The 22,194-nt window shown below is 46.7% G+C and overlaps 1 protein-coding gene across 2 annotated transcripts in view; it reads right to left on the reverse strand.

Moving 5' to 3' along the window:
* LOC139060538 (glutamate receptor ionotropic, kainate glr-3-like) overlaps positions 1 to 22,194 on the reverse strand; it is an 84,754-nt gene that overhangs the window by 3,860 nt on the left and 58,700 nt on the right. For both annotated transcript variants that reach the window (XM_070539701.1, XM_070539700.1), the window contains exon 8: positions 10,229 to 10,359. In XM_070539701.1, the coding sequence (XP_070395802.1) occupies positions 10,229 to 10,359 (131 nt within the window). The remainder of the gene's footprint in view (positions 1 to 10,228; positions 10,360 to 22,194) is intronic.

The raw sequence follows: 22,194 nt of genomic DNA on the forward strand, positions 1-22,194 counted from the left end.
CCAAAACATCTCTTTCCTCTTCTTGAACTACCGTCGCTGTCCTGTGTCACTTTCTTATGAAGCTACCCGTCTCGCAAAGGACTTCATACGGTCTAAGTATTGTTGACGGACTAGGGCGTCCTCCACAATGCTACATTCGAGACCGCTTGGCTGCCTTCCTCTTGTCGCCGTGCGCCACCCCCAGAACCAGGGTGCGTTTAGCCTTCTGATCACTCGTGAAGGGCATGACTGCCTTCTTGATGAGCAGGTGCGTGGTACCGTTGAGTTCTCCTGTTAATAGACTATTGTAGTTTAGCTGTTGCAACCAAAAGTAAACACATTACGTACGCGCAGTTCTTGAGCGCCCATTCCTGCAGCGAGCGTTCGCGTCCCTCGTAACCTAGCGAATGAGCGCAGCGAAGCATGAATGAGAGAAAGCAGAGCGAAGCGAGGGGGATGGATAACGGCGATAGCGAAGGGAACGTGAGCAGGAGAGCGGAGGGGGGGGGGGGGTTGTATGGCGTGAGAAGCGTGAAAAGAAAAGCGTAGTGCCTCGCAAGATGGGCTCTGTCGCGGCGATGGCTACGAGATGGCGCCGCAGTAGTGCGCCTCGTCTGAATGGAAACAAAGCGTTGCATGAACGGAGGTCTGTCTGCCAAGATATCGCCAAGATATCGCGAAATGAAAACACCTGTAGAGCTGCGGTCCAGTTTCGCATTACGGATTCTAATCATTGATTTTTTTTAATTTAGCAAAATAAATGTGATTCCAAGCGACCTTTGCAAGTCTCCATCGAATCTGTCCTCTGTGCAATGTGCAATTTTATGAAGCAGACGCAAGATGCCTTGTGAAATGAGGGAATGTTTATTTTACTCTGTATAAATATTCGTTCCGAGCTTTTGGCAGGTTAATCCAGTATTGTGGCACTACCTAAGCAGCAGTAGTTCTCGTACGAAACTCCGCCGACGGCATCAGCTGAAAAAGGTAAATTACTATCATGTGTTAATTTGGTATTTAGCCCCCATAAGCAAACTGTGTATAAAGGAAAAGCGTGGAGAAATTGGTGAATGGGCGCATCAACAACAAAAGCAATTCGCTTTTACAAAACAGGGTGTAGAAAATACCCGACTCATTCCAAACAATAGCAAACGTAAAATATAATGAAAACATCTGATTTACAAGGTTTGCTTGACTTCCGGGACTTAATTTCTGCACCTTAAGAGCACAAAAATACTGGAAACTGCACGTTTTTGACAGCACTTGGCTCCAGCCGACGCAATGGTACGCCACGTACACAGATAGTCACAACAGAGGTTCCCAGCCAGATCATGCTAAACGGTCGCAGAATGCCTTCTACACGCACTCGAGACAAATGTCTGTGTGCAAAGCCTGTTTTAGTCGTTCAGAAAACGGAATTTTCGATTTACATTTTCTTGTTTTTTGAGCTCCGCAGCGTTATCTTTTGCGCGTTTTGCCGGCGCAAGCAACACACTCCTATGTTATCACTCTTGGCAATCGCTCGTCGCGCTTTCGACAAGCGTGAGTGCAGAAAGAAGGTATATATTGTGGATGGGGTTGGGGTGGACTAGAGGAATAGCCATGAAAGAATCAAAATCTTGGTCACATAGAATTCAGTCAGTGCGAAACTAACTAACGCTAGAACTGCGCCACAGCGGCCCACTTGTCTTTCGTAACGACATGTCTGTCGCTAGCTAGGTAAGAACGCCGTGGGCGGTTAGCACACCTGAAAAGTGTCCCAAAAAGTACCAAAATAAATTACAATAATGATGGGTCCCACAGAAAGCGTCACAAGCTTGTCCCAGCACGATTGAGTACGCACCTAATTGCGCCACAACGGCCGAGTTGTCTTTCGCTAACCGTCACAACGCCCTGGGCGGTCAGCGTGCGCGAATGGTAACCCAAAAAGTCACCTACGATTATGACATGCCCTAATGAAAAACTTGAGCGCAGCTGTTAGGTGTTTTGAATTCGCGTTATATTGAGACAAAAAAGCTGAATGTGAACGACAGGATACTCTCGCCGGCGGCGCTGAGCCGCTGCTCGTGCAGCTTGTTTAGCAGCAGCGCCAGACCAAGTACTTCCAGCGCTAGCATCACTCATTGTTCAGAAAGAAAGCACACTAGTGGGCGTGGTTCCCCCGGAGCGAATTCTCTAGTGTAGACGGCGCAGGCGAAATAGCGCATGCGCAGTGAGTCGCCGCTGTGTAGCATGTCTCGTGTAGTGTAGAGAGGTTGGCATTCCGGCTTGCGCAGCGCAAGCGACGCTCGCCCACGCGTCGAAAACGTGGGACTGTAAACGCGTCTCAAAAGCTGCGCTCTAAATGTAGCAACGTAAACTACAATAATGTTTGCACACATAGAAAGCGTCATAAGCTTGTCCCAATAAGATTCAGTACGCGCGTACCTACGCCACTATGGCCGAGCTGTCTTTCGCTAACTGCGTTAAGACGTCCGGTGCGACGGGCTTGCCCAAAAATTTCTACGAAATAAGTTACAAAAATGTTGGGGTGCATGGAAAGCGTCGCAAGCATGTCTCTGCACGATTCAGTACACGGAAGACTAGCACAATGGCTACGCAATGGCGGACCTGTTATTCGCTAACGCCAACTCCGTCACGACGCTAGTGTAGTGTCCTAAGCCTAAATTAATTGAAATGTAGCGCAGATTGTCAAACACGATTTGCCATCTTGCGGGGTTCCGATACTGCAGGAATGCTATGTTGAAGTGCAGCAGGAACACAAAAATATCCTGAGAGATCCTAGCCTATCCTATCCTAGCCTGAGAGATCATATCTACATCGAAAAACAAAATTTGCCGTGGTTCAACCCGGTTAAACCATGTTGGTCGATCGGCAGCTTAGCTTTGTTTGCTTTGGGAAGGGACATGGACGCGGTTCCACGCCGTCAGCAACTACGGCATCTACAAGTGCATCATAAGACACACAGAAGCTGCTCGGCACAGCGGCAGCAGCGAGCAAATTGACCTTTATGCTGTGTCTCACTTCAAGACGAACTAAACGTCGAAAGCACAGCACATACGAAGCCGCCAGCACTGGGCGCACTTTGCAAACATCGCAGATGGCTTTCAAGATATGGGTGCCCACGCGGCGTACGCAGCAGCTGCCAGCTGTGGCAGGCGGTTGACGTTGGCTGAGATTGAAGGTCAGATTTATGGAATCAAGCGTTTTCTTGGTTTGTGCCTGGAGTATAGTTGAGCTTTCGCTCTAAGAGACAAACGCTACACCGGACAGCCGAACTCTCACATGCACAGCCGGCAACGCTCGCTTCGGTGGCGTGTCATTGGCTTGTCGCTAGGTAACGCAAGAAAAATAAGTGGCAAAGTATAAGTTTATCAGTTTTAGCAGGAAAAAAGAAAGGTTCCCAGGTGTCCTTAGCTATCGCCTAAGAGACGCGAAGGCAAAATTCTTGTAAACCGTACTGTAATTCGCTTTGTCCGCTAATCCACCCTAATCCTCATTCATCGACCTTAATCGAACTTGATACACCTTAATCCACCCTAACCGTCCTTATTCCCCTTTAATCCAATCACTCATTAGTCAATAATTACCTGCTCATCATTAATCATCCCTTATGGTCATTAATCATCTCTTATGGGCTTTGGTTCCCTTCTGGCCTTCCTTGAGTCACGTGATATTTTCTCTACCTCAGAACGCGACCTTGAAACATACAGATCTCAGGCTTTCGCCTCGAAAAAAATTAGACATTCCCCGCTGACTTCATTTTACATTCTTTTTTCCTATGCTCGCGTCAGTTGAAGGCTGGCGTGAATACTAGGGGGACATATTTTCTGTTGCAAGTTTTCGTCGAGTGTTCGCCCTTGTTCAATTTCGTTCCTTACAACCATACCCCGAATAAGCAGATACGGGGCCTACATTTTCGTCACCGAACCGCATATCGTCTTGACAGTTCATTCTATCGTACAGATAGAATGAGTGGCACTGGTTTTGGAAGTAAACCTGAAAATCTTGGTGAGTTTTGGAAGAGACAATGACCTCAGTATTCATCTAAGGGTCGTATTTTTAGCTAGGATCAGCGAACTCTTATTTTGCAATCAGCTCAACATTCGCTTTAGCCGAGCAATATTTTGCTATATATATATATATATATATATATATATATATATATATATATAGCGAAATATTTAGCTTGAGATATTCATACCGGGCTAACGCTGGGAGCGGACCCGATTTCGCGCGGCTCTCTCTCCGACGTGAAGTCGAGGCAGGCGCTGGCTTCACCTTTCTCGGGCACTATGTATCATCGGAGAGCGGCAGGTCCACTGCGGTATTGTAGTAGGAGCTCGTACTAAATTTCGAGGTTGTCACCGAGAATAGCCGTAGATAAGATTTAGAAAACGCTTGCGGTATTCCGACAAATTCGGTCGTGGGGTAAATGCAAGGGTCACGTAGAGGGAGCTCCGGAACGGGATCGGTGTCAGCTCCGCTGCAATGGCGAGGTTTACTCGCTCGATGCGCCTGACGAACCACGTAATAAGCGTAGTCGTGTCGACAAAAACTCAGTCCGACTTCCGAATCAGCCTGATCGCGTCGGACTCATGTAAAAAAAAAAAATTGCAATGGACAATATTTTCGAGTTAATATTTTGTTTTCCCGTCCGTTACAACAGCGCGTCGCAGTCACTCTCCTTTATACGAGAGACCTCGTCTATTTAAGTCATGCCGATAACGAAATGGATGATTATAAGGCTATAAGCTTGCTTTCGGTATGGTACGAAACATTCGCTAAGACAGTTTAGAAAAGGCGGGGCAATATTACACCGATACACGCAGACAGCAGTATGCAGGCAATAAACTCCGTACATCATGAAAGGGATGTTCAAAAAAAGAACACACCCATGTCACCAGTGATTCTGAGGTCTTATGAATGAAGCAATATCTTTTTACACTGTGTGTTTTCCGTAACTATCCAACCAAGAATCAGAAAATCAAATGGCGCACGTTAGATGCGTAAGAACAATGGTTTATTATTTGTAGTCGCCTTTAGTTACTCGAACTATATTTTGAAGTGTGAATGGTTAGCTAATCATTGTTTAATTGTGCAAATCTTTAAACATTCTTTGCTGTGAGCTTCTAGTTCGTCGGGATAATTTCATGGCATGCTCACCCAGAAATCGGAAGCTCGAAGAAAGGAATTAGTGTTCCGGCGGAACCCAACTAATTTTTCGCGCATATTCGAACTGCAATCCGATGTTATCATGTATGTAGGTTGCGTGTAAGTCGTGCGCTAGAATATTGTGACACAATTTAGCTTGAGATATTCAATCAGTTCAGTAACGCACCTGCGCCAGGCGGAGGGCCTAGACGAATGAGGACGTATGCTGCACTTCCACACACGTGAGTGCAAGCGTAATGGATGTCGCTGGTTGTGCATGTGTAACGTTGTGTAACGTCAGTTGGGGTGATGGTACTTGTCCGACGTCCACACCAGCTTCTCTGTACATTCAACTTAACAAGGTGGAATGGAGGCGGACGTTTCTTTCAGGGCGCAAGTCATGTTGGAGAAGTTTCGGAGTGCACTCGAAAACACCCGCTAAACTTGTTGCTAGGACGTCATATTTTGCGTGTTTTTTTTTCCTAGGGCTCTGGAGAAAGCCCGCTAAATATGAACAAAAAAGTTAGTGCTCTTCTCCTCTGGGAAGAAGAATAACCAGCGAAGCTGTATTGGGATGACTACTGCAATAAGTATATTGATATACATATTTATTGCTATTTTGATTGGATAAAGACACATACACGTAACTTCGTGGTTGTTATCGTCTTTCAATTTCTCTCATTCGTTGTACACCGCGATCGGTTGTACTGCCATGTTGACATGTTCTTGCCGAAGGTTAAGTCTATACATGACGGTGACGCCTGGTCGGCACATTGACGTCCGTGTAGCGCTCAATTCCGAATTGTTCCAACAGGAAGGAGACGATCCACTTGCCATTGGGGCGCGCTATGTTGACGTTAAGGTCCCCCACCATGACGATCGGCTTGTCTTCGACCGATGAGATCCAACCAAAGGAGTCCATTGCGAAGGTCTCAATGTTTCCTTTGGGCTGTTAGATACGGACACTTTTCCTGGTATCACTCGAGTTCCCCGACCACATCCACCCGCCGTCACATTCCAATTAAGGTGCGCAGAAACGCGTCTAACACGTTCCCGGACCTGTCAGACAAGTTGGCGACCCCACCTCAGGTGCCGCCCTTCGAACTATTGTCTCCACCCCTGCTTGACTCTTGCCTAAAGTGCGACGGGAGCCTGGCATGGTTCCAGGTAATTTTGGTCCCGAGCAAAATTGTTCTGCTGCTCTAAAAGCTCGCTCGAAAACAACCCGTCTCCTCCAGCTGAGGGCATTCAGACGGGAAGGCAACACTGGTGACAATTCACCCGTCCGACAGTGCCCCCCTTGCACCAGCCCCAACTGCCGAATGTGACGGCACTTGCACGGGCACCTGCCATTGGAGGTAAATGACACCTGAGCGAGCTCGACGATTGGCTGAAAATGACGTGAACCCGAGAGACAGAAGAGGTTAAAAACGAGACAGGCATTCCTTCATTTTTTCGTTCTTCTTGCCACGGGCCCCAGCGTCCGATTTGCTACCGGCCATCAATGACTTTATGACTGTTAATTACTTTGTGTCATTACTGTAAATAACGTAAACTAACCTTCAGTTTCATATCAAAATTCTCCTCAACGTCGACCAACTCCCGCACTCAACGGCAAGATCCAACAGGGCGTAGCCGGGGAGATGTAGACTATCGCAACGATGGTCCCGTCTTCGGTGGGCACGCCACACACGTGTGCATTGCGCTGGGCCTGCTCTGCGATAGGTAACGCATAGGGCGACACGCCCAAGCAGTCATGCTTTGCGTAAATCGTTCCGCACACCGCGCACTTGCTCCACACGCTCGGATTGCACACACTGCAGCAACGGCACCACCGCACACTCACGTTGATGTTAATCACGCAAGATGCCGATGGCCGCTTCTGCTGCCGCCAACAATCCAGACGGGCCATCTGTACTTCTTCATCGGTAAGAGAGCAGCTGATAACGTGGCCGTCTCACCATGCCCATCGCAGAGTAGGCCTAGTTTAACGATGTGTGTGTCCTGTTGTACTGCTGAAAACGTCGCTAGGGCGATAACTACGCCAGAAGAAAATGAGGCGCAATGATATTCGTTCGGGGATGCTTTCTCTGTCTACGCGACTGGATAGACGGACGCAAAAATTTTCAGAACCGTGCAGCTGGTATATACAGTTTCACTGTAAAAAAAATGGTAGATGACCCTAATCTTTGACTTCGGTTTCTCTTAGTGGCACTCGCACCTCCACTTTGGTGGCTTTAGGTTGGCTTTAGGCAAACGCAACGCACGAACCGAACTCGGAGGAGCAAGTGAGCGAATGTCTTTCCCCTGTTACGATATGCGACCGAGGAGTGAGGGAGGGGGAGGATAAAGCCCCTTGATAACTTGGAAGTAGCGACACTCTCCTCCTCACGGCGCTTTCCTCCTCGATTCTCCTCGCCCGCCGGCTGCGCACGGCGCGCTATTCCTCCTGGGACCCCGCGGACGGGCCGCAGGATTCTACGGAGGTGTGTTATTTTGGGCGAATTGCGCGCCCCAGTGGGGTTGAAAATGTTGAGAAATGCTAATAACAGCATCGATAATGCTGGAGGCAACGTTTATGAGGAGGTTGGTTTTTTCTTAAAGCCGTATGAACGGGGTATACTGATTTAACGGGAGCTTTGAGGCGAGTTCTATACTCCAGACAATTTTTCTGCCACATGATCAAATGCTTTATTTCGTGCGTCTAGTCTAGTATTGCTTGTGACACATCCCTTAGTGTGTGGTTTATTAGGCGAAAGCCTTAGACCTCCGTTTCAAGGTCCCGTTGTGAGCTACAGAAAATATCACCTGACCGAAGGAAGGCGGGAAGCGAACCAAAGCATGTGCAGCCGCGTATAAGAGATGAGTAATGATTACCAAAGTAATGATTGATTAGTGATTGGATTGTTGTTCATGCACCCTAATCCACCCCAATCAGTCTTAATACCCTTCCATCAACACTTCACCTTAATCCACCATAATCCGCCTTAATCCTCCTCCACGCTCCTTAATCTTTATTCATGCATCTTAATCCTTCGTAATGCACTCTAATTCACTATAATCTTCTTTAATACACTCTAATCAACCTTAATCCTCCCTAATCCACCTTATGTCAACCACTAATGATTCAATAATTAACTTGGGTAATCATTCTCTTATACAGGGGTGGACATGCTTTGGGGCCCCTCTGGTCACGTGATACTTCCAGTTTACAACGCGACCTTGAAACATAAAGATCTAAAGGCTTTCGCCTTAAAACTTAAAGCTCAAGTTTGACTAGTTAACGCTCATCACCTACAATACTACGGGGATACCTGCCACTAATTTTTTCAGGACGCAAAGCAGAATCAATAATACTGCGCTTCCGAATGAATAACAAAAGTTAGCGACGTGCGAAGTGATGGAGCCGCCCCAGAAAATTAAGCATACTGAGGACAACCGCAACAAAAATGCTGGTGAGCAGGCCGGAATAATGAAAAAAAATGCAGCATTACGGGATGCTTTCCTACGAGCTATAGAAAGACTCCTCAGCTCGAAACAACGCTGTTCTTTGTCAGAACAAAGTTTCTTCGGCCAATGTCATGCAGCCACTGCTTCCTACGCAAGCCGTTACGCTTTCGTTGTGGTATCATAAAAACGGCATAACCATCTTCAGGCTTCTTGCTGCAGTTATATACGCAACAGCCCGGCATAGCGCTAGCACATAGACCAGAAACACTGCGCACAACGTTCGCTACGCCGAACTAAAGCGCCGAGCCAGCCGTGCTCAGGAGGAAAATGGCGCGAACTAAAAAGAAAAACACAAGCAAAACTCAAGATCCGCGCGTTTCCAAGGGCAACGGCAGGGAGACCAATCGTCGTGCAGCAAAACGGGGGCAAAACTGGTTGCCGCGGGGGAACGCGCAAGGGGCGAGGAGGAGGCGAGGAGGTCACGCGGTGGCGGCAGAGTTCAAAGAGTGTGGCTACTTTCAAATTATCAAGGGACTTTAGGGGAGGAGGAAGCGCAGCGCCACCTGGCGGGACGTAGCCCCCTGGTGAGCGGCGTAAGAAGTGCACCTAACGCGCCCTCTCCGGTGCTGACGTCAGACCACGTAACGAGCGCGCGCACGCAGCTGTTGCGAGCAAGCGAGCAGGTGCGCGCCGGGAAAGAAGTGAGAGAGGAAGGAGTGACGTCACATCCGCTCTTCTAGGCAGATGTACAGTCTATGCCAGGAAAACTGGTTTTCTTTAATTAGCCTGTTGAATATCATGCCAGCTTCTTGTATGGGACGTCACTAGTGACGTCATTTTTTCCACTTTGTACTTCCGGGTTTCCAGGAGTTTCGCCAAAATCGTGCTCACGTGGCGGGTCTCTGAAGTCTACGATGCGGGGCTCTGGTGTGCGGTAATCAGTGATTTCTAAACAACTCTACTTTTTCCAGACACTTCAATAACTCAAGTTGAGTTATTGAACTGTCTGGAATAATTACGACAACACAGCATAATGACATCATGCGACAACACAGCAAAACTTTAGTTACAATTGTAACTAAAGTTATCCTGTGATGTCGTATCTGTTATGAAACCCATGATTTTTCTATGTGTAATATTTTATATTTTTTTCTGATTTATTTTGAATTCTTCCCCGGTAATCAGTGATTTCTAATTAATTTTAATTATTTCATACTCTTCAGTAAGTCAACTCCAACTAAACGTATGCTCTAATATCATGTCTATAATGACACCCATGAATTTAGTACTTTACTATTTTTCTTCTATTTTCTTTCTGATTTATCTTGAATTTCGTCCCCGCACGTCTCAGGAGGTGAACCGGAAGTGCTGCGCAATAAAACGAGCGTCACTTGGTGCCCGTGCCACTAAAGAATGACCTCACTGCGTGCTTATGCTTCTCGATATCAGCGCTCCTAATCAATCGTGTGTTTCTTACATCTAACCACGTACCAAAACATACGGCTCGAATTTTTAAAAAGGTTCATTGTGCAATGTATATTATTTGCTTATACCGGAAACAATAACACCAGGCCGGAGGTTGTGTTGGAACAATTAAATTTCTTAAGCTCAGCGATTCGTTATAATTGCATGCACCACTTGAACTCACACTTCAGACAGGCGATGACGGAGCTTCTGAGGCAGCCCGCGCCGCATGTACACGCCGTAGTGGTGCGAGAAGAGGTACGTGTCTCCGAAGTAGAACTCCCCGATTCGCGGTCTCTTGCAGTAGCGGTTGACCTGCGACCAAAATGACAGTTGTCGTCTGTGTCATTGTTTCACATGGTTTATCCTTAGTATAGCGCTGATGAGACGGCATAACTTATTTATTTATTTAGTTAGTTAGTTAGTTAGTTAGTTAGGTAGTTAGTTAGTTAGTTAGTTAGTTAGTTAGTTAGTTAGTTAGTTAGTTAGTTAGTTAGTTAGTTAATCTATTTATTTACATACTCACTCACTCACTCACTCACTCGCTTACTTACTTACTTACTTACTTACTTACTTACTTACTTACTTACTTACTTACTTACTTACTTACTTACTTACTTACTTACTTACTTACTTACTTACTTACTTACTTACTTACTTACTTACTTACTTACTTGCTCACTGAAAGTGGGCAAAGTGGGCAGACCTGGTGAGGGGCCCTTTAAAAAAAACATGCGCTACGCAGTTTACCAGGCGTTTCGCAGCTGTCTCCTTTTCTTTTTTCTTTTGCCCCCTTCCACACCACTCGCTAGTGTTTAATCACGAAGCGGGAGGAGAATAACTTTGATCGCACTTCCTCAGGTATCGGCCCAATTAAAAGATTTGAAACATACTCGATACGGAAAGGTGGTGTAAGTTTGCTAAGAAATGCGTATGTCTCTATTGGGAAGCTGTATAAGGCTAGCTGATTCGTCCGTCTGCCGTCTGTCGCCTCTACGTTGAAAACTCCTCCAGCGCAACCGCATGCGCAAATGCGAAAAAAAAAGAGAAAGAAAGGCTCGTGACTGGCTACGCCTGTAGCAACGTCGTTGCTTTCCATCGCATCCGAGCGCGCGCGCAGCAGTTTCTCTCCGGCTCCGAAATGGGCAGGCAATGAGACATACGTACTCCTCAGGAGCAGGCAGCTTTCGATCAGCAATGCCGCGAACAGAACCGGGAAAATGCTTGTCTACGCCGTGCCAATGATGCCGCTAGGGTACAAGAACAGGCTCGTGCAGCCGAGCGCAAGCAGCAACTGCTTACCGAGGATGTGGCAGCCTAACACCCGTCGTTTAATCAACCGTCGGGCTTAACCCATTGATAAACACTGGGGCCTCACATTTCAGCTTCTCTGGTTAGTTATCTTTACGGAGTGCTTGGGTGCTGATTCTATTAATAAACATAGATAAAATTGTCTGATGGCATGATTCAAAGAGAGGACCCCAAGCACAACAAGTCGTTTTGCTTAGCTTACGTTTATTTAAATTCATTGTGACACTACATTTGCGAGTCTTACGCTTCATATAATATTCTAACGTGTTGCTATACCATTCATTGTTTCGCCCGATAGGTTAAACAGTGTGTTTTTTTATGTGACCTTAAACTCTGGACGTAAGTTGTCGATAACTAAGGAAAGCGTTCCATAGGGAGCCAAGTAGGATGCTAGCTTTAGGCACGCTGCCTTCCCGCGCGCCCCTGTTGAAGCTCCCGTAAACGAGCCCGCTCTGGAGCAGGAAAGTGCATGCTCCTCCAGGCCGTGGCTGCGCATAGCTGTCCGCGTGGCTGAGCGCTTGCAAGGCAGCTTGAAACTATAGAAAATCTCCCACTGCAAATACATTATTTCTTTCAATGGCTTCCGAAAAAAAGGGGTTCATATTAGAGAAATTTCAATATCAGGAAATGGTAAGCCACCTATTCTTAGACTTCTCCAAGGCGTTTAACCTTGTTATTCATTAAATGCTAAGAAAGTAGGAATTTTACGGTATTAGAGGCGTAGCTCACTCTTTAATTTCCTCCTATTCACAGCATAGAATTCAGCTTCTAATGGTTGCAGGAAAAATATCAGATACGAAATCAGTCAAAAGTTATATTCTGGGAAGTATTCCCGTAACATTTTTATTGTTACTGTACAATAATACCTCAACCGGGGATACCACCGCTAAATTTATTGTATGTGCAGATAACACTAGTTTATTTTTTGCTGGAAATTCGGGCACCGACGTAGTAAATAGAGGTAACGAAGCGCTATCTAAAATAAATGGCTGGTCTATTCCAAACCACATAAAAATTAACAATAGTAGAGCTAAGGGGGTCTTAATTCGAGCCAAAAATAAGCCTCTTCAGCTGGCTCCGATTAAGTTAAATGATACAGAAATAGAGCTAGCACCATTCATAAAAGAAGTCGCAGCTTCGACCCAATGGCGAAGCATCGATTGCGATAGGAAATTAGTGGATAGCTATACGAAGTAGGGATAGTACTTTTATCGGTCGTATAAAGTTGTAAAAATAGGCACACTAGCTAAATTAACAAGTATGGTGTCACGCGTGCCCAAGCAAACGTGAAAACATCTGACTCGACGACTACGGAAACTCGCTGTCAAAACGTTGGCGTGAGGAAAAACGGCAGCAGCAGCGAGCGAAGTGACATTCGTGCTCTCTATAGCTTCCATGAAAAGTGCGCGCCGATACCACACAGCACGCACAGAGCTACGAGCCGCCGACGCACTTAGGCTTCGCCCGCAACGTAGATCGCTTCCAAGATACGGCCAGGCGACACGCGCAGCCGTCTCATGCGCACTTGCAGCTTGAGTAGAACGCCGCCACCACCTCCCTCCCGACCCCCCCCCCCCCCCTTCCCCCGGTGCCTCGCGCATGACGGGAGACTGCGTGCTTTCTGCCCGTTTTCACCTGTTTCGAACGAGCGAGACTGAGCCGCGTTCGTCGTTTCCCCTCACACGTCTTCCCTATATATCCCTTAGAACCCATATATGCCGCATGTCTATATAACCTATATAACGCTAACCCTATGTAACCTATAACCTATATTTATTTATTTATTTATTTATTTATTTATTTATTTATTTATTCAAAATACCCCCAAAGGCCCTCATTACGAGGGTATTACATGGGGGGGGGGGGGTCAATCACAAGCACTGGTTGTAGTTTGTACATACTAAAAACAAGAGAGGTTAACAGAAGTAATAATACAGTGAAACATAGTTAACATACAAGATAATTAGGTCACAATTATTACAGAGAAAACATTAGTACATATTAGGAGAACATAAGGCAACTGCACTAAAAACACCAACAAATATCGAAAAACACTGTAAAAGTCCCAAAAAAGAATAATAATACGATTAGTCGACAAGTCGTGAGCGAATTAAATGTTGAAACTTAGTCAAGTCTGGTTCCGTGGCAATGACTGATGGTAAGGCGTTCCATTCAGTTATTGTGCGTGGTAAGAACGAAGATGCATAATGGGATGACTGGCAGTTAATGCGTTTGACTTTGTATGGATGGTCACGGCGTGGAAAAATAACTGTTGGTGACTGAATGAAATCATCGTGAAGTGATGGATGGTGATAAAGCATATGGAAAAGTGTTAGGCGAGAAATTTTACGGCGAAGTGCTAAGTTGTCCAAGTCAGCTTTATTCTTTAACGCGGTGACGCTGGTGTAACGTGAATAATCTGAAAATATAAATCGCGCAGCACGGTTCTGCAAGGCTTCGATGTTACTTATGATATACGTTTGTTCGGGATCCCAGATGGCAGACGCGTATTCTAGTTTAGGACGGATTAATGTTGTGTATGCTAGTTTTTTAACATGCATTGGGGCTTCTTTTAAGTTATGTTTAATAAGTCCGAGAGTACGATTTGAAGAGGCAAGGGTAAGGTTAATATGATTATTCCATGATAAGTTTGATTGAAGATTGATGCCAAGGTACTTGTAAGTAGTTGCGAGTTCCACAGGGTTGTTATCAAGGGAGTAGGTGGTTAGAATTCGTGGCCTATTGGTGAAAGACATGAGTTTAGTTTTGGAAATATTTAATGGCATTAACCAATTAGAACACCATGCACTTATTGCGTCCAGGTCAGTTTGTAGTAAGTGGCTATCGGTGTTACTTGTTACACATCGGTAAACTACACAATCGTCTGCAAATAGTCTGATTTTAGATGAAACGCAACTGGGTAAATCATTAATATAAATTAGAAAGAGTAAAGGACCAAGTACGCTGCCTTGTGGAACTCCAGACGTAACATCAGCATAACATGAGTTAGAATTGTTAACTGATGTAAACTGAATTCTAGATGAGAGAAAATCGGTGATCCATGCAATTATAGTAGGGTGAATGTTAAGCTGTGAAAGTTTAAGTACCAACCTATGGTGTGGAACACGGTCAAATGCCTTAGAAAAATCTAAAAATATTGCGTCAACTTGGAACCCGGCGTCTATTAGTGCGTGTATGTCGTTAATAAATCCGGCAAGTTGTGTGTCACATGAGTAGCCCTTGCGAAAACCGTGCTGATGCTTAAAAATAATGTTATGGTCTTCAAGGAAGTTGATTACTTGACTGTGTATGATATGTTCGAGTAATTTACAAATAGTGCTGGTTAAGGAGATGGGACGATAATTAAGGGGAGAAGCGCGATCACCTGATTTGAAAATGGGTATTATTTTAGCAATGCGCCAGTCATTAGGAATACCACCAGTTGATAGTGACTGGGAAAATAGAGCTGTTAACAGAGGACAAATACTATGCGATGTATTCTTTAAAATTTTATTGTTGAAACCTAGATGGTCGGCACTAGATGACATTTTAAGATTGGTTAGTAGAGATAAAACACCAGCCTCACTGATGTCTACCTCATGCATTGTGATTCCCACTAATGTCTTTAAAGTTGGCAATGAGTTAATGTTTTCATGAGTGAAAATTGTTACAAACGTATCATTAAGAAGTTGAGCGCAATCTGAATCGCTGATGGGAACACCAAAAGAATCAGTAAGAATGATGTCAGTGCGAATTGCAGGGTTCACCACACGCCAAAAGTGACGAGTATTAGTTTTTAGCATGGATGGTAAATCATGAGAAAAAAAGTTTTTGCGAGTGGATTTTAGTAATGCCTTATAAGCCTTTTCACATGCTTTGTGTTTATCATAACCCGTATATACCGCATAACCCGTATATACCGCATGTCATGTAGCAAGACCTGGTATATACATATACCTAAATATATATGCGGGAAGTTTCACGCACCGGCATGTCTGCGCCATACGCCGACGCCGACATCAGATTTTCTGCAATGCAATGCAGCTGCAATGCAAGTTTGCCACCCACTTACGACTATGACGGCAACATTCCGGGAGCATCGCCGCCAACTTCTAGCCACAGCGTGACTAAATCGACTTTGTGACGGAATGAGTTCGGCGGGCCAACTACAGTTCCCAAACTCCCCAACGCGCTACTCGGAACGGCTCCGAGTTCTACGCGACCCCTCTGACGTCGGCTCCGGATATTCGAACGTGTGTGCATTTGTGTGCGTTGATCGTCCTGCGGGCAGGCGGCTAGTTTGCGACGACTAAACGATCGTTCGCATCACCTCACATCGGGAGAGGACGAAGTGTTTAAAAACCGCTGTTGTGCGGCTGCTCAGGACACTCTCTTTCAAGCAGTCATGTTAGACTGATGTACGTTCTCAAACAGTCATGTTAGTCTGATATAAATACTGTAAATAAACCCATATTCCTCGTTCTCGATGAGAAGCAGTCCTTCCCTTCATCAACGTCCTCAGCGTGGATAAGTTGGACGACGGCATGGGCTAGCTACCTTCTAATTCATGCCCGACTCCAATCTTGACAACGGATCACGAGCGATGGGATTGAGCCCCAATCATGACAACTGGCTGACAGCGGTGAGATGGACTTTGCGACGTGGTACTGTGACTTCTGTGAGTGCTTGGCTCTTACTTTGACTCTCTAGGCTTCATTTTGTGGTTGTTCTGTTTAGAACAGTAGGGAAGCTAGATTGTTGAGTGTTAGCTAGGTTGTGTTTTCCTAGCTAGATTTAGAGAGCAGGATCAAGGCGGTAAAGCAGCAATCATGGAGTTAAGGATACTGCTGAGAGACGAGTTGTTGATTGTTGGTGAGGAACTGGGCCTAGATGCACGCAAGGAAATGCTAAAATCGGAATTATTGCAGCTAATTTCCGAACACGCCAGTGAGGAAGAAATTGAAATGGGTTTTGAACTTCTGAAGAAGAGAGAAGAACGAGAGAGAAAAAAACAAGAGAGAGAGGAACGCGATAAAGACCGAGAGTTAAGAAAAATGCAAGTTGAACTTGGAAGCAAACGATTGGAGTTGTCTGAAGGAAGTGAAGGCGCTCTGGGACGATCAAGTGAGGCAGAATCGTACCGCATGGACCGGCTATTAAAGCTATTTGAGGTCGGGACCGACATAGGCTTGTTCCTATGCAATTTTGAAAGGACTTGCGGGAAGATGAACTTCGGTCCGAGTACATGGCCACAGTGGTTGCTGTCTATGTTGCCATGTGAGGCGGCGGAAGTAATCGCCAGACTGAGTGCACAGGATGCATATGATTATGCAAACGTTAAGGCTAGTCTCCTGAATAAATACCTCCTTTCAGCCGAAGCTTTTCGGCAAAGGTTTAGGAGCACAGGCAAGAAAGATAGCGAGGGATATCCGGAGTTTGCATATAGCTTAAAGGCCAACCTAGTCCAGTGGCTTAAGAGCGCGGAAGCGTACGACAGCAGAGACATGATCATTGAATGCATGTGTCTAGAGCAATTTCACAAAACCATCCCCCAAGCTGTGAAACTGTTTGTGCACGACAGAGGGAATGTAAACACTGTGGAAAGGGCGGCTGCATTAGCCGAATAGTACGCAACCCGTAGAAAGTTGAACGCCGAGGACGGAAACTTGGACGGTCGAAATGGACCGCGGAAACCATTTCCGTTCAAAAGGGGTGCGCAGACTAGACCATCGGAGCCTGTAGACATGGCAGAAAAGCCTGCAGAAAAGAGCGAGGAGAAATTTAACGGTGAAACCGCACAGAAAGAACAGAAAAGAAAATTCGAATCTTTTAGACCAATTCGCTGTTACAAATGCCAAAAACTGGGACATATAGCTGTAAACCGCTGGAAGCATAGCGTAGTTTTCTCCTACGTGGAGGAAAAAGACGAGAATGTGGAACTTTTAAGTCCATATCTTCACGACCTGCAAGTTAATGGCAAACCATGCCGAGTGCTAAGAGACAGTGCCACCACGATGGATATTGTCCATCCGTCTTACGTGACGGTAGATGGCTTTACCGGAGAAGTAGCGTGGATAAAACAGGTTGTAGAAGAATACAGCGTGTGTCTGCCCATGGCCAAAGTCAAAATCTGTGGACCATTCGGGGAGCTAGAGACTAAGGCTGCAGTTTCCAAATTTTAGAGCGCAGCTCTTTGGCGTCCGTTCCTGGGTTTCGCGTCGTCGTCGGCGTTGTCGTCGGCCTCGTAACCAGCTCCGCCCCCCTTTCATCCCCCCAGCGCTAGCAGCGACCGACTGATACCGCTGGATGCCGCTGACGCCGCTAGAGAGTCAAGATAACGTGACTGCATAGAACACCGTCGCCGCCATGCAGAAAGAGGAGGAAAGGGTCCCCCCCCCTGTTCTTGTGTGGCGGATAGGGTGCTCTTCAGTTGCCGACGCGCCGGTTATTTCACGTAGGCCCCGGCACGTCGACGAATACGTGACCACCTTCCCACGGCTAGACCTGGTTCTTAGCGCTGCGGAAGCGAGGGTATCATATTGTTTGTGTCGGCATCGGCGGCGTTGTCCCTGAAACCAACTCCGCAGCTGGGGTTGACTCACTATCGGCGTCAGCGGCATCAGTCAGTCGCTGCTATCTCTTCCCTCCTCCCTTTATCGTGTTGTCCGCTTGCTTCGCGCGCTTCTGCCCCCATCGTTTGCCGCTGGGTGTACACGCCGCCCCCCTCCCCCCTCTTCCTGCGAGTCTCCGGTTGTCAAAGCGCCGGCTCGAACTTAATTCCTTTCTTCGCTCCTCCTCCAATGCAACCCCTGTGCGGTGGCAATCAGAGAGCCAGATCGGTGGCAGCGGATCTGTATATGTGCACCGCCCGAGCCGAAATTGCCGCTGCCGTTCGCCCTGTGCGGTGGCTATTTTGCTGCGCTCAAATTTCGCATTAGGAAGTAACGTATTTGTCACTGCAGTACCCTTACCTATTTTCGAATCGTTCGACAGTTACTGCGTGACAAAGGGCTCAAACTGGGAGAGGGCATAGTACAGGCATTGAGCCGAGGTCAAGCTCGTAAGATCGCGTCGCTTTCGGCTGAAAGTGCACAAGCTCCTCCAGCGAAAGCAGAAAAGGGGATAACTTCAATACCCGAATCCGAGCTAGGCCCGAGGGACAAAAGAACAGTTGAAGAGAGCCTGCCAGCTGACCAGCTCAATGAGAGCGTAGCACTAGAGTGTCAAAGTTCTAGCCTACAGAAAGAGCAAGCTGACGCACTCACAAGCGAGACAGGGTCGTTATTATCACCGGCCTCAATGAACTTTGATCAGCTCTTACGTGTGGATAGAGAGTCACCGGCAGCCGAGCAAAAGAATGATGAAAGCTTAGCTAAATTACATGACACAGCTAAAGAAGGCATTGCTAGGCGCAACGTGACGATGCATGAGAGAGGAGGATTGTTGTATCGGAGCCACAGAGATCGAAAGGATTGGATATTAGATCAGTTAGTCATACCTACTAAGTACAGGGAGGAACTTTTGAGTCTCTGTCATGGAAATGGGTGGTCCGGCCACCTAGGCATAAACAAATCAAAGGAAAGATTGCTTATGGAATACTACTGGCCTGGCTGTTTTAAAGACGTAGAAAACTTTGTAAGATCAGGCTACGCCTACCACTGTTCTGGTAAACCAGGAGAGACATGGAAAGCTCCACTGACAATGGTGCCCTTAATAACAGATCCTTTCAGACGACTTGTAATAGACACGATAGGGCCCCTTCCAAAAATGAAATCGGGCTATAGGTACTTGTTTACCGTGCTGTGTCCGGCTACAATGTTTCCAGAAGCAATCCCTCTGAAAGAGCTCAGTTCCACCGTAGTAGTAGACGCGCTTTTGACAGAGCTTGCACGAGTTGGGTTTCCAGCCGAAATTCAGGCAGATCAAGGGTCGGTATTCACGAGCACACTGACTTCCACATTCTTGCAGAAGTGCGGGGTAAAGTTAATACACAGCTCTGTCTATCACCCTCAGTCAAACAGTGTAGAGAGGTGGCTTTCGGTGCTTAAGCGAGTTTTGCGTGCGCTCTGTTACGAGCACAAGGAGGACTGGGAGAACTATCTGCCGGCAACTTTGTTTGCTTTGCGAACGGCTCCACATTAAGCGACAGGGTTCTCGCGAGCAGAACTAGTGTATGGGAGGACACTCCGTTCTTCACTGAGAATGTTAAGAGAGATGTGGGAGGAAAGAGGGGAGAGTCCAACAGTGGTTGAATACGTGCTAAATTTGCTGGAACGGCTAAGCGCAACCCAAGAACTAGTCGGAAAGAACATGGGAATAGCTCAAGAAGAACGCCACATTCTATTACGACAAGAATGCGAGGCTTCGTACGTATAACGCCGGAGACCAGGTAATGATCCTCAAACCTTCAAGAAAGAACAAGCTTGAAGTTCACTGGGACGGGCCCATTAAAGTGTTGCACAAACTTTCAGATGCTAACTATACTCTGAAAATGTCCGGTCGCAGGAAGGAAGTGAAGATATATCACTGTAATTTGATGGAGCCGTATATAGAGCGGAGCGGAGTCGTTAACTATACCATCAAAGACCAGGATGGCATCAGTACCAAGTTTAAGGAGTATAGGGCGACCTCCAACTCTGAAATCGGCCTAGAAGAAGTAATAGAACACTCGGCAAGCTCGCACGCTCTAAGACCCGAGCTCCTAGATGAGCTAAAAAAGGTGTTAGGGGAATATCTCGACAGAGTCAGCGATCGTCCTGGTAGAACCAAACTAATAACGCATGAAATTGAGCTGACATCTACCGAACCAGTAAGATCAAAGCCTTACAGGATGTCTCCAAGACAGAGAGAGATTATGGAGGCAGAGATACAGCGCATGCTCGAGTTGCGTGTTATTGAGCCCGCGTAGAGTGACTACACGTCACCGCTAATACTGGTAGAAACGCCTAACAAGGACCCCCGTCCGTGTGTTGGCTACAGGAAGTTAAATGCCATCACTAGGGATCAGCTGTACCCGATACCCAACATTGAGGAACGAATTGAAAAAGTTAGCGCTGCTAAATACATTTTAACTATAAATCTCGTGCGGGGGTACTGGCAAGTTCCCCTTTCAGAAAGTGCCAGCCGCTATGCCGCATTCATCTCACCTGTAGGCACTTTTCGCCCTCTCGCACTCAGCTTCGGGCTCAAGAACGCGCCGTTTAGCTTCTCTGAGTTAATGGATGTTGTCCTAAAAGACTTCCAGGAGTTCGCCTTGCACTATCTTGATGATGTAGCAATTTTTTCGGACAGCTGGGAATAACGCGTATCGCACCTCAAACAGGTGCTCTCATGGTTGAGGGAAGCCGGCTTAACGATGAAAGCGGAAAAGTGTAAGTTTGGTTGTCCGCAGGTTACTTATCTGGGCCATGTTGTCGGTAAGGGCATGAGACGGCCGGCGTGGCTGAAAATAGCTACGATTGGAGAATTTTCTCAGCCGCGCACGAAAACAGACCTTGATTCATTTTCGGGGCTTGTGGGGTAATATCAACGGTACATTCCGAATTACTCGCAAATGGCAAGTCCATTAACGGACGCCCTCCGAAAGGGAGCATTGAGTAACGTACACTGGGATAAGGACAAAGAGAACGCTTTCCAAAGTTTCAAAACGCTGTTAGTTTCTCGTCCTGTGCTTCGCGCGCCAGACTACACACAGGAATTCATAGCTCAATGCGAGGCAAGCGACGGAGGTATGGGCGTGGTACTTAGTCAGGTCGGCGATGATAACGAGGAGCATCCTATCCTCTATGCCAGCCGTAAACTAAATGTAATAGAGGAAGCCTACAGTGCTTCAGAGAAGGAATGTGCTTGTTTAGTTTGGGCCGCCCAGAAGTTGTCGTGTTACTTGTACGGAGTGAAGTTCATTTTCGAGACCGACCACTGTCCTCTGACGTGGCTCAATCAAATGTCACACAAGAATGGCCGCTTGCTCCGATGGAGCCACACTCTCCAAGAGTACAACTTCTCCGTTAGATATAAGAAGGGAAATTTGCATAGCAATGCGGATGGTTTGAGCAGGCTAATTTGAATTCTGCGTTTGAGGGTCCCTCCTAAATTTTAGGGTTACTAGTGCTATTTTTTTAAACCAAGAAGATCTCCTCTCATTTAGCAGGATTCCCTTCATGATTGCTGAATTTGTCAGCACGAAATTGCTTAAGAAATTGGCATAGCGAAATGCAGCATTTTTTTTCTGCACTAATGTTATTGTTGTTGTTGTTTTTTTGAAGCCTAGTGGGTCTAAGGTGAGAGCCAATGTACGTCATCTCAGTGCAGAGCCGTGTTGTGGGGTTCATATTGCAGTTGCCTGTCCTTGTTGGTGTTTTGGGGTGGTGACATCAATACACAAGTGGTCGCTGCGAGCCAATGCAGCAATCACCTCCTGACCACCAGCCGTTCTCTTCCTGCCCAGCGGTTGTCAGCGCTAGACAGTCGAGATTTTCCGGGCCATGGAGGCGCTGTTAAGAATGGCCACCTGCAGTGCAAGTTTGCTACCCACTTACGACTATGGCGGCATCATCCCGGCGCTGTTAAGAATGGCCAGCTGCAGTGCAAGATTGCCACCCACTTACAACCATGACGGCAACATTCCGGGAGCATCGCCGCCAACTTCTAGCCACAGCGTGACTAAATCGACTTTGTGAAGAAATGAGTTCCGCGGGCCAACTATTGTTCCCAAACTCCCCAACGCGCTACCCGGAACGGCTCTGAGTTCTACGGGACCCCTCTGACGTCTGCTTGGACATTGGAACCTGTGTGTATTTGTGTGCGTAGACGGTCCTGCGGGGAGGCGGCTAGTTTGCG

Source organism: Dermacentor albipictus, chromosome 5 (assembly GCF_038994185.2).
Source record: "Dermacentor albipictus isolate Rhodes 1998 colony chromosome 5, USDA_Dalb.pri_finalv2, whole genome shotgun sequence".
In the NCBI taxonomy this organism is placed as follows: domain Eukaryota; kingdom Metazoa; phylum Arthropoda; class Arachnida; order Ixodida; family Ixodidae; genus Dermacentor; species Dermacentor albipictus.